Genomic DNA, 12630 nt, shown 5'->3' with positions numbered 1-12630 from the left:
ACGCACACGGTGCGTGCACACACGTATCTGCCACGTTGCACTTACAGCCTTTCTGGATTCAGTGATCAAGTGGGGGTGCCTTTCCCTAGGGCCACAAACAGGTCCCAAGGCCAACCACACCTGCAGGACTCCTGTCCAAAGTTCCAGCCGGACCCTGGCCTGGCTGGGACCAGATTTCTCCAAGAACAGCTTTTCAGGCCCATGGAATATGCCTGGCTCAGCAGAACGCTTAATCCTTCGGAGGCCGCCAGGCTTCCTTGGCCCTGGCTGAGATAATAGCTTTCTGGCACCGTAAAAGCCAGGCGCTGCGGCCGGAGCACCGGGCGGGCCTCGCGTGACTTTTTCTCCACCATTTGCCCAGCATGCTCCCAGAATTCCTCGCACAGCTCCCTAGCCCTGGGCCCCCGTGGGGCACCCCAGGCTGTGGTTTGGGCTCCCGAGCTCAGCACTAGGCCCAACCCAGTGGCCGAGATGTATGTGACAAGAGTGCCACCTGGTGTTCCTGCAGTCTGGCTAAAATGCCCGTCCTTGTCAGCTTCATGGCAAGACAAACATCTTTCTTCTTTTAAATTTCTTATATTCTTGAGGCAGGGTCTCGCTCTAGGCCAGGCTGACCGGGAATTCACTACATAGTCCCAGGCTGGCCTCGAACTCACAGTGATCCTCTTACCTTTGCCTCCCAAGTGCTGGGATTAAAAGGTGTGCGCCACCACGCCCGGACAAAACAAACATCTTTAGAAGCTCCTTATGTGCACCCCCCCCCATTCATGGCACCTAGCACCTACATATCACTATGTCCCTCAGTCTGGAGCCAAAAAAACATTCTCACCAAGTCACGGATCTCTGTTCTCATACTCCCAACGCCTGCCTGCACCAGGAGCTGATCCACCCTGAAGGTCATGAACTGTGGGGGTCTCTGTCCACTTGCACCCACCACACAGTTGCTCTTCACCACCCTAGTCATCCCCCTCAGTATCCCACACAGGTGACTCTTTAGAGCCCCACGTACTTCCCTACTGGTCCGTCCATCCGGGCTAGACCCGTGTCTACCTCATTTCATGAACACCTTCCAAAGCCATGACTTTGAAGTAGGCAACTAGACATGGCCAACCTTAAAGGGTCCACTCCCCCAAGGCCAGCAAGTGGGAACGCAGCTCAAAAACATGTCAAGACCAAGTGGGAAGGTCCAGTCTGAGGCTGTCTCTTGCCTCTCCATCTTACAGATCAAGAAATCAAGGCCCATGCACAGCAAGCTCTGGGAACCTGGCTTGCAGAGGAGTAAACCAACCCAGAAACACCACGCTGGCAAGGTAGGGTGAATGCAACCATGGAGCCTGCCCTGGAGGAACGTGGACCAGTGTGCAGGAGCTGTGGGCCACCCACAGAATCCTATCATACCCAGACTTCCAAGGAGAGAGCAGGGGTTCTGGGAGGAGAACAGAGGGGTTGGGGAAATGGGTCAGCAGATAACACAAGGGCTGGAGGTTCAATCCCCAGAACCCATGTAGACAGCTGGGCGTGGCCATGAGTGCCTATAACCCCAGTCCTATGGGCAGTAGAGGGAGGAGAACTGCTGGGGCTTGCTGGTCAGCCAGTCTGACTAAAAACAGCAGCTGTGGGTTCAGTGAGAGACTCCATTCCAAGGACACTGGAGGAGCAGTAAAAGAAGGCGAGCAACATTCTCCTTGGACTTGACCTGCATGCACAGAGGACATATGTACCTGCACATAAAATACATACACACACCACACCACACATAGTATACATGTGTGTTCTTTTTAAAAAAAAAAAAAAAACAATGGGCAGAATCATCCTGTTAAGCAGCAGAGAAATGGTGAGGCCAGGGGCAGCATATGTGCAAAGGGCCTGAGGCAGCTAGGAGTGAGTAAGATAAAGGGAGGCAAAGGTAGGAGGTGGGAGGGTTGAAAGTGTGGCACTGTAGCAGGCATGAGACAGAGCTGGGAAGGATCCCACACAGCCCAGAGAGCTTTGGGTTGCTCAGGGTTTTGTTCTGTGAAGTCTCTTTTCAGCTGTGGGGGGGGGGAGCATGCCCAGAGGAGTGGGAAGGGGGACAAAGGAGGTAGCCGGGGTCACTGCCCTCACAGGGGTGGACAAAGAGCCACTTCTGGGAGGCAGACAGCGTGGGGAGGAGCTCACTTGAGACAGAGAGGGGAGGTGTGGTCATGACAAGTCCCCACCCACACTTGCCTTGGCCATAGGGCCATGGGACCTGTGTGTTCTATCCCAAGAGCATCCGTCAGATGGCATGCAAGACCCAGAAGGGTCAGAGCCAGGACAGAAGAGGGCAGCAGAGGCCAGGCAGGACAGGGACCGCAAGGAGAGAGAATTAGAGACAAATGACATTTCTATAGATGAGGGGCCCAAGCGTCCCAGAGCAGAGCCAATAGGTGAGAAGCAGAACGGGTGAAATCAGGCATGCACACATGTGAACACATGCTACATGAACAGTTACACACAACAGCACTACATGGTACGCATGGCTGCATACTCAGTACAAGGTGCATACATGTATAGTCAGACATGTTCACACTCAGCCATAACTAAACACACGTAATCATCCACCCACGCTCACACATACATATTCAGTCACACATGTGCACATAAAGACACGGCTTATGCACCAATGGGCATGCATGCCTATCCAGATACATGGGAGTAAACGTGTGTACACATTCGCTCGCGTGCTCACACATGTACATCCACATGGACGTGTGCTCAGAGATCTCCCCAGGGCAGTGTTCTGACAGCCAGGCCCTCACAGCCTAGGCAGCAGCAGGCACCCTGGGCCCTGGCCTTCAGAACAAGTTTCAAGACAAGGACTCCAGAACTCTGGTGCCTGAGGGAGGAGCCCGAGCCACTGCCCCGAGCAACAGCCAGGGTGTGCCACAGCCAACGCCTGGGCAGATCCGTGTCTGTGGTGTGGTGGGCGAAGGAGCTGTGGGGATGGGACAGGAACCGTGGGGACCTTGCTGCACACGAGGCCTGTGCACCCAGGGCCACAGGGACGGCCCCTGACAAGACAAAGACGGCTTTGTGAGAGGACATGGGGGTGCTGTGCACAGGTCCCCAGTCACGCAGGAGAGCACCATCTGGCCAGCAGGGAAGATCGTTTGCCACGACCCAAAAGGTTTATTCTGCAAAATGGACGCTGAAAGTCCAACACACGCAGGGGAGACGCTGGCTTGAAATTTAGTACATCCTGTCAGGCACATGGAACCAGGGATGGAGGGTTTCCCAGCCAGGAAATGCGCACATTCATGTGCTTATCAGCCGGGTGTTATTTCTAGAGACACCACGTTGACCCACGCTTGAAACTGCTGCCGTCATAGTTGAGGGAAGACCTGCTGTGATCTGTGGCAAGCACAGCAACATCACAGGCTGTGAGACCTGATGCAGTCCTCAGTGGAAGGAAACATAAGCGAAGGCGCCCTCTGGTGACAGCACGTTCCAATGACAACATGTTACTGCCAATGTTATTAGCTCCCTAAATCCTATCCACAGAACCCCAACGTCCTCCACAGGGGCGGGGGCAGGGGGGGGGCAGAGACACCACCTGCTAGAGACCACAGACATGTGGGTGTTCCCAACTTAGTCAATCAAATGCTGCCAGGTGTGTCCTAGGCTGGGTACATTGACCACCAGGTTGTTGGGAGGAGCGGACAAGTGGAAGTCACTGGGAGCCCCTAAAGAAAGCCACCGGGCAACGGCACAGGTGTCCGCCGTAGACCACAGTGCAGGGAGGCCCCAGGATGCCTGGCGCTGGCTCTGCGAAGCTGGAAAGGCCCAGGATGGGATAGAGCACTGACTGCTCACTGCCCGGTCCTGGGGTCTCCAAAATAACCAGCAGTATGAACACATGTGACAGCCCCACTCCGAGGAGAGGCGATGACACAGGAGAGGGCCAGAGCCAGTGACTCCACAAGCCCTGGCCGGTGGCTCAAAATTCAGAAGCAAGAACGGGAGAATCAGCTTGACCATTTAAAGTTAAAGTGGTACCACTGCGCAGCCACAGTGATTCAGGACCCTGCTGGACTGGCAGGCAGGAGCTCGTGGGGAAGCCCGAACAGCCCCCTGGGCCAGCCCCATGCACTGGGCTACTGGAAGCGGATTACAGTCCTTGCCCCTGTGTAGAAAGAAATCAAGGCAGGAGGAGGTTCCCTAAAATGCAAAAAGACACCAGCTATACCCTGCCAGACATGACCCTGCCTGCCATCCTACTCCAGATCTATGGAGCCCCGTAACCCTGTCACCCTGGTCCTGAGCCCACCTTCCTGGGAGCTTCACAGCCACTTCAGACCTCTGCTGGACTTAGACCCCACAGAGCAGGCGCGGCCCCTGCTTTGTCTTGTTCGGGCCCCATGCCTGGCCCTGGGGTGAATGGTGACATCTGGGGCACTCCATCTTCACAGTCACCGGCTCCAGACTCTCAGAAGGCCTGACAAAACTGGATCTACCTTGGTTGTAGTGTCCGACCCAGGCCTCCTCTCAGGGGCTCACAGATGGCGGCTTCACGTTTTTACACAGCATGGGGTCGCCCAGGCAGCAGAGGCGGGGTCGCAGGCCTGGCAGCTGAGAAGTTATCAAACTGACTAAACACTGCTCTGCCCTGGGGACAGGGCGCGAGGCACTTCACTTGTAGGAAGGGACTATGTGAGTTATGTACAAACCCAAGCACTCCAGGGCTGCCAGAATGGTCCTGCCAGGTGTGACACGGTGCTGAGCGACTCCTGAGCTAAAGGAAAGGTGGCTGGGGTGAGAACCGATCTGCAACACCTGCAACAGGGCTCATGAGGCAGAAATAGCACACATGAATCACCCCCGCCCCCCGGGCACTGCCATGTCCCTCAGTTCCACTGTACCCATGTCCTCCTGAAGTCCTCCCTTCTCAGCCAAGCTCAGCAGCCCCCCCAGCTGGAAGCCATCCTAACAGCCAGCTCCAGCTCAGCCCCCGCCAGGCCTCCTGACCCTCAGTGCGCATCCCAGGGGAAGGCACAGACACCAGGGAAGTATTTACCCCAACAGCCTCAGGAAACTAGTGGTAGAAAGGCCAGAGGTGGCTTTGCGTCAACCAGTCCCACTCCCAACATCAGTGGCACCCAGCTATGGTCCCAAGTGCCTACGTACCATCCAGAAGAGGGTCCCAGTGGCCAGGGCTGCATACTGCTCAATGGTAGACAGGACACTGAAGATGAGGCAGACCAGGACGATAAGGAAGCTGCGAGACAGGGGATGTGTAGTCAGCACCCATCCCGGGTGCCTCTTCCCGCCCCACTGCAGACACCCAAGAACAGCTTTCTCCCGGGGACCCTTGCAAACAAGATTCCCAAGTGCTGCCAAGGCCAAGAGACCCTCAGCTAGAGGCTGGACACTCAAAAGTGAAGGCCGTAAGACAAAAGCTGTCTTCTGTTAATGAGACAGACCCTAGTTTTTTGTGCCCCTCAAATATGCCTCACTGGTGTCTGAGAAGATTGCTCAGTAGGGACAGTATTTGCTGCATGAGCATGAGGGCCTGAGCTCAGATTCCTAGCACCCACATAAAGGCCAGGCATGGTGGCCTTTATTCACCTACAATCCCAGTGCTGGGGAAGTGGAGAAAGGAGGGTCCCAGGGCTTGCTGGCTAGCTAGTCTAACTGAATTGATGAGCCCCAGGTTTGGTAAGAGATACTGTCTCAAACATAAAATGGAGAACCTGATGTCAACCTCTGGTCTCCACACACACACATGCATACACTCCACACACGTGCAGGCACACCTGCACACACACATGCATACACTCCACATGCACATGTATGCACACCTGCACACACATCCACAAACACCCATACACATACACTCCATACACATGTGCATGCACATCTGCACACACACACACACACACACAAACGCCCACATGCATACACTCCACACACACGCATGCACACCTGCACAAACGCACACACACACATGCACACACACCACACGTGCACAACCACAGAAATGTCCTGCACTGCCACATCCCCAAGACTTCCTGCCTTGTGACTGTGCCAAGCCAGCCCGTCCATAGTAAAGGCACAAACTGGTGGCCACAGGTTGGGAGAGAGGACCAGGGTACCCTAGCAAGGCTGAATGGTCTAGACTTGGACATCAGCGCTGGACTCAGAATGCCCAAGAATGTTGGTGTGCAGTGTTGGCTCAAAATCTGCTTCCAAAAAGATAAGCCCCCTACCCTAGACACAGATGGCACTAAGGGCACAGTTAGTTGGTCACTATTCTGATACCAAGGGTATCATAAGTTTCCCTTCCACTGAGTTCAGAGTCCCTGGGTGTCACCAGGCCAAGTGGCCCCCAGTCCTGCTCCTGCCTGGGGACAGGGCAGCAGATAGGGAAGCACTCTGTGTGGGGGGGGGAAGGGGCTACAGAAGCCAAACACTCTCCCAGTGGGTTCTTGGGAATAGGATAAGCTGAAAAATGGTCCTGAGGGCTCCAGGAGGGGTAGACAGAGAATTCACATACACAGACCCCTTGCACCCCTGCCCTACAGCAGCCAGGCCACCCCAGCAACTACTTGTACCCCGTATCCCCTGGAGGAACGCAGGCTCCTCCTTCTCAACTCAGGTCCTGTCTGTCCATTGTAGGCCTGGCCCACCCATCCTTCCTCCCTGAGGCCACAGGGGGCACTGCCTAAATACAGTCACAGAGCTCCCAGGGGTAGATGGCACTCTAAAGCTCCCCTACAGCTCCTGTGGGTGGATTCACTCCTTCCTGGCTGGTGCAACCATCCAGAGGTCCTGGAAGACTGACGACACCAAAGACCAGGCTTACCCCCTCCGCTCCTCAGCCTCACTGTGCCTGCTGCTGCCGGGTCCAACGCCCCTAGTCACCGCTCACCACGCCTTCCCCACAATGGGCACCCCATTCCTTGCATTAGCCTGCTCCCCTATGGAGCAACCCTCCCACCCCATCCAGAGTGCTGGTCTCCATCCTCAGCTCCCCCAACATGGTAACACTAGCCAGTGTGACACCATGGTGGCCCCAGACTCGACTATCCAGCCTTCCCTTCTGGCTGGTCTGAAAAGGATCTGGCTGGTGGGCTCCGGATCTTTGCACCTCAGCTCACTAGAGGGCAGCCCTGTCTCCCAGGTGTAGAGGCTGCTGCCCTGACCTCCACCCTGTTCCCCACGCTTCCTCTCTCACATCCTCTACACTCAGGTGCCCCAGCCGGAACGTGGCACTTGTGGCACACCTGCAGACTGCAAGTGTCCCAAAAGCAAGAACCCAGGGCAGACCTGGTACACGGTGGTACAGGCATCCCGACATGGACACACATTCACTTAATCTCCAGCACTGAGTGCCCTCCTCTACCCCCTTCCGTGACCACTCTGTCCCCATGACAACCATTTCACCTCTTGGTGGGCAACAGTTCCAGCTTGGCATTGACCCTCGGCCACCACCTATACCAGCATGCTTGACCCAAAGCACAAAATCTGCAGCCATTAGGACCCCTGGGTGGCCTCTGTACCCTGTGCAAGGCCTCAGTATTACCACACACCCCCTCAGAGACCTGAGGCTCTGTTTGGCATGCTCAGTGCTTCCTGCCAGGATCTTTTTCACATGTACACACACACACACACACACACACGCGTGCGCGCACGCAAGCATGAGGTGGAGGAGGGCAGCCTTCTGTTACCCTGACCTCCATCCAGGACCACAGGAGAAGCCTCGTTCACAGCCATGCACCCCAGCTGTATCCCAAAGCCCCAAGGCTTGTCTGGCTTCAGCCCCCTTGTCCTAGCCTCCTCCCTGGCTACTCGCATGTGGGGTGGGTCACAGCTAATTCTGGGTATGTATTTTGTTTTGATTTTGGGGGGCAAGGAAGTGGAGGTAGACCCAGCCCAGCTAGGCGAACAGCAAACACAAGAACTGTCCTGGGGCAAAAGAGGTGCCAAGCAGGCCATTCCCCAGACCAGTGGGCACATGTGGGACCAGGGCAGGATCTGCTTGGAGAGAGAGAGTCCCCACTGGATGACCCTCCCTGGCCACATGGCTACGTATCCCCCTGCCTCTGTTAGCACAGGGGTTTATGGCCACCTCCTCAAGGGGAGGGCGGGGCAGAGCATATCCACGCAGGGACTCAGCACCCAGAAGTGAGGCAGTGACTTCACACGGAGGCCCCAAGCTCCTGGTGCCTCCCCACCCACAAAGATGTGGCAAAACCTTCCTTGAGGCCCAGCTGCAGGAAGTCCTCCTAACATACTGCATGGCCCTGCCCATTCACTGGTCACCCTGGCCAGGGCTGCACAGAGAGTAACATGGGTCCTGTGAGAGCCTGACAGGCCACAGCAGCACCATGCTGAAATCTGGCTGTTCTCAGAGGATAAACCAAGACTCCCAGGGCTCCCGAGGGCACATGGAGGTGTAACCAAGGCAGAACAAGGGGTATAGCTCATGGGCTTTCGGTTATTTCACTGTGGGGATAACCATCGAGCATTGACCGTCCTGCTCCAGGGACGGATGGTTACGGTAACCAAGCACGGCACGTGGCACCACAGCCCACAGCCGGGCAAGGTCACAGAGACCAAGGACTGAGCTACATGGGCACAGTGGCTTTTACAGGCATCTCAGGGACTCAGGTGGGCCACCTGCTGGTGGGAGACAGCAACAACTTGCACTGAGGGATTGGAACAGGGCCGGCCATATAGAAGCCCCCTACTCCCTGAAGACCACTGGGCACCCTATTTGGCAGCAGGGAAGCCTGTGGACCCTGGGGCAGAGGAGCAGGATGAACCCAGATGTGGACAGAAAACCATCATGGATCCAGGTGAGGCAGGGCAGCAGGGACTGGGAGCTGCATCCACCAGAGGGTGGCCCTATTCAGCCCACGGGGACCCGCTGAGGAACCTTGGGGTCAGGGACTGCAGTGGCAATCTGCATCCACGTGCTGCCTTTCTTTTGGCCTCCCGTACTCCAAAGGCTAACCAATTCTTTAAATATTTGCGCACACACCACGCTGCTTGAGAAGAATTACACAGTGAAGTTTGTATTTTATCTAACTGCCGATAAAATGCATTTTATCTTATTCGCCACGATATCTGTTCCTGCCTTGGGTGGAGCTCTGAGCCTCAGAGAGGCCGCGCCAGGGTCTCTGCCCTTGAGCAGCTCCCGGGCCAGCTGCCCACATCGTGTCCCTCCTGCCTCTGCAGGATGGCCACTACCCTGCCACCCCAGCAACACGGATACCAGAGCCTCAAGGTCACAGAGTCACAGGACACCCTTTCCATGCCTCCAACCAGGAGCAGGGGAAACTGAGGCCCCCCAAAACACCCATGACCCTGGACAGCCCAACGTAACCCAGGCCAATTTCCAGGGGGATTGCTGCAAGGGGTAAGAGCAGGAGGCTCCCAGGGACAATAACCTACTTGTTCCCTTCTCCACAAATCAACCTCAGCAGCCTTGACCGCAGCCCAGCCCTGAGGGACGTCCAACACCTTATCGGACATCATTTCAATATCTCCGTGGCCAGGTGCCCTGGGAACACAGAAGAATGTGACATCTAGCCAGTGCCGCGTGGCTGTCTCGGCAAGAGGCGCAGGGCACAGCACAACAGGGGCTGCAGATGGGCCAGCTATTGCAGGGTTGGGGCTGTAACTCAGAGAACCCCCCGCTTCCCACATGCTGATCTCTGCCAGGCATCCAGGTGACCAGAGGGCTGGGCCTGGACCCTCAGGCTTCCAGGCCTACTCAGGTGTGGGGCATTGATGGCCACATTGTTCCTGGCTTCCCTTCACCCCACTAAGAAGGGCCATGTTCTTGTCATCAAACAGCAGGAATCCTGTTCCTTTCAGCCTTCAGGCCCAGCCCACAAGCCAGTTGCCATTGCAAGCTAAAGTTCCAGGACCCAGATGCAACACTGAGACTTCTCAGAGAACCTTAGAGCCGTAGTATCTGTCTGCCTGAGTTAGTCAGTATATAAAAATGAAGGGAGGGGCTGGAGAGATGGCTTAGCAGTTAAGCACTTGCCTGTGACCCCACTTGCCCTAAGGACCCCAGTTCGAGGCTCGATTCCCCAGGACCCATGTTAGCCAGAGGCACAAGGGGCTGCACGCATCTGGAGTTCGTCTGCAGTGGCTAGAGGCCCTGGCAGGCCCATTCTCTCTCTCTCTGTGCCTCTTCTTCTATTGCTCTCAAATCAATTTAAAAAAAAAAATGAAGGGAATACTCTAGAAGTTTTCATCTGAGGGGAAATGTCACACATGAAAGGAACACTGAACATGGGTGGACCTGACGGACAATATACTGAGATAAGCCAGCGACCAAAGGACATACACTTCAGGATCCAGCTCACAGAATTGCCTGAGAATCACCAGATCTGGAGGTGCAGAAATGAGAATGGGTGCTGGGAGCGAGAGGAGACTCAGCGTTCCATCAGGACAGTTCCAGAAAGGCACTGGGGAAAGTCGTGGCACTGTGGGTGCGCCGAGCTGAGCACTCACACGTGACCGCAAGGGGCGCGCTGTCACAGCGCACGTGTGTCACCACAGCTGAAAGAACATGTCTTATAAAGAAAACCGAGCGGATGACTTTGCCAATGGAAAGCGAGGGTGTTTAATGGCCCCCACTGGAGACACTCCCCAAGCCCATCAACAGACAACGGGCTCTTTAGACAAACTAAAGCCCAAGGTATGACAGGGTTTTCTTTTTAAAATTTAATTAATTAATTTATTTATTCATTTATTAGACAAAGAGAGAGAGAGAAATAGAGAATGATAATGGGTGTGCTAGGGCCTCCAGCCACTGCAAACGAACTCCGTATGCATGGACCACCATGTGGAGCTGGTTTACGGAACCTGGAGAGTCGAACCTAGGTCCTTAGGCTTCACAGGCAAGTGCCTTAACCAGTAAGCCATTTCTCCAGCCCTTGTTTTCTTTCTTTTTGTTGTTGTTTTGTTTTTTTTGTTTTTGTTTTTCTTTTTTCTTTTTTTTTTTTGGAGGTAGGGTTTCACTCTAGCTCAGGCTGACCTGGAATTCACTATTTGTAGTCTCAGAGTGACCTCGAAATCACGGTGATCCTCCTACCTCTGCCTCCCTCTGCTGGGATTAAAGGTGTGCACCACCACGCCTGGCCTTTCTTCTTTCTGTCCCTCTCTCTCTTTCAAATAAAAAAGTAAATAATATTGAAAAAGTTCTTGTTTAACATGCAAGCCCTCAAGTACCTCACCTTATTTGCAAGGTTTCAGAGAAGTCAGTCCTCACACTGAAAGCCTTGAGCCCTGCTAGGCCTAGCCCTAGAACAAGAAGCTAAGACCACCTAAGTGGTTCAGGGGGAACAGGGACAAGGACAATGCGAATGATGACCCAGAGGTTCTGAGCCCCGGGCCCCATTGGACAGCAGCATTGTCCCTGTTCATAGGAGAAAAAGATTCTGGACATCTACACCACAGGTTCTCCCATCATGGGCTTTTGTACAGGCACAGGGAGGTGCACGGTGGATGGGTGTCACATAACCTGCTGTGTTGGGTTCCAAGCATGCAGAACTGAGTTCAAACACCCAGCACCCATATAAATGCCAACTGTGACCGAGGCCCATATCAGCCCACCTGCAGGCAGCCTGGCTGGTCCCAGAGTCTCCAGCACACCATGTGACTTGCATGCAGCACAGTTCCAGGGCATGACGGGTTTTAAATGTATAACTTCCACTGATTAAATATCCCTGATGAAACCCCAAGCCACATCTAGGGGCTATTGTTGTTGCTCCCCACCAAGTAACTGAAAGATCCCAGTGTACCTCTAACTGAGGTTGAAGGAAGAACCCTCCAACTACTGCTCCTCCTCCCCTCCCCGCAACCTTCCTTGGACGCCCTGGCTGCCCTGCTCCAGGTTAGATGTGGTCTTGTCCTGTCATCTCAGAGGAGACAGTGGCCTCAGGAATGCCAGGGCTGTTCTTGAACAGAGGAAGTGGAATAGTATCACCAGCCACTGTCAACTAGATGGTGCTGGTGGGAGTTGGGGGACTCTAAGGTCTTCAACTGCTGACTGCAGCCCCTCCTTACTCTGCTCTGGGTGGCCCAGGCCAGGTGATCTCCTGAAGGGACATCCTTTAGTGCATGCTGAAGGCCTAAGACCCGACAGGGGCTGGGCATAGGTTCCCTTGTTTAAGGCCCAGGTGGAAGACGTCGCATGTGAGGAGACACAGGTGAGTCACAGCTGGTCCCAAGCCCAGGCCACCTCCATATACTCAAGAACCCCTGGACGGGAGACCATGAAATGCCAGCATCTGTGGAGACACTGAGGACCGATATAGCATGGAACATACCCAGGACCAGGTGGGCAGTAATCCCAGGCTGGCTAATCCTGGGGGCATGGCCCTGAGAGTGACATGACCATGTCATTCCACGTACTGTCTGGGGCTACAGCAGCAATCACCCTCTCTGCCTGCATGGCCTTGTGGCTTCCTCTTCTGTCCAGTGCTGCTGACCATCTGTTGGAAGAACACTTGTGGTTCACTCAGTCTAGTATAGTTGCCTCCTCTCAAGTCCTCAAAAGTAAGAGGTTATTCTTCACCCTGCATGATGCTACATCTTAAGCTCCAGGGACACAAGCCTGGCATCTTTGGGGTCACTGCTGACCCTAGT

The 12630-nt window shown here is 54.8% G+C and overlaps 1 protein-coding gene across 2 annotated transcripts in view; it reads right to left on the bottom strand.

Moving 5' to 3' along the window:
• Kcnq1 (potassium voltage-gated channel subfamily Q member 1) overlaps positions 1 to 12630 on the bottom strand; it is a 390510-nt gene that overhangs the window by 321073 nt on the left and 56807 nt on the right. For both annotated transcript variants that reach the window (XM_004654224.2, XM_045150057.1), the window contains exon 2: positions 5146 to 5236. In XM_004654224.2, the coding sequence (XP_004654281.1) occupies positions 5146 to 5236 (91 nt within the window). The remainder of the gene's footprint in view (positions 1 to 5145; positions 5237 to 12630) is intronic.

The sequence above is a fragment of the Jaculus jaculus genome, chromosome 1 (assembly GCF_020740685.1).
Source record: "Jaculus jaculus isolate mJacJac1 chromosome 1, mJacJac1.mat.Y.cur, whole genome shotgun sequence".
Lineage (NCBI taxonomy): Eukaryota > Metazoa > Chordata > Mammalia > Rodentia > Dipodidae > Jaculus > Jaculus jaculus.
Note: the sequence above shows the minus strand (reverse complement) of the source record. Positions and strands in the feature narration are given on the sequence as shown.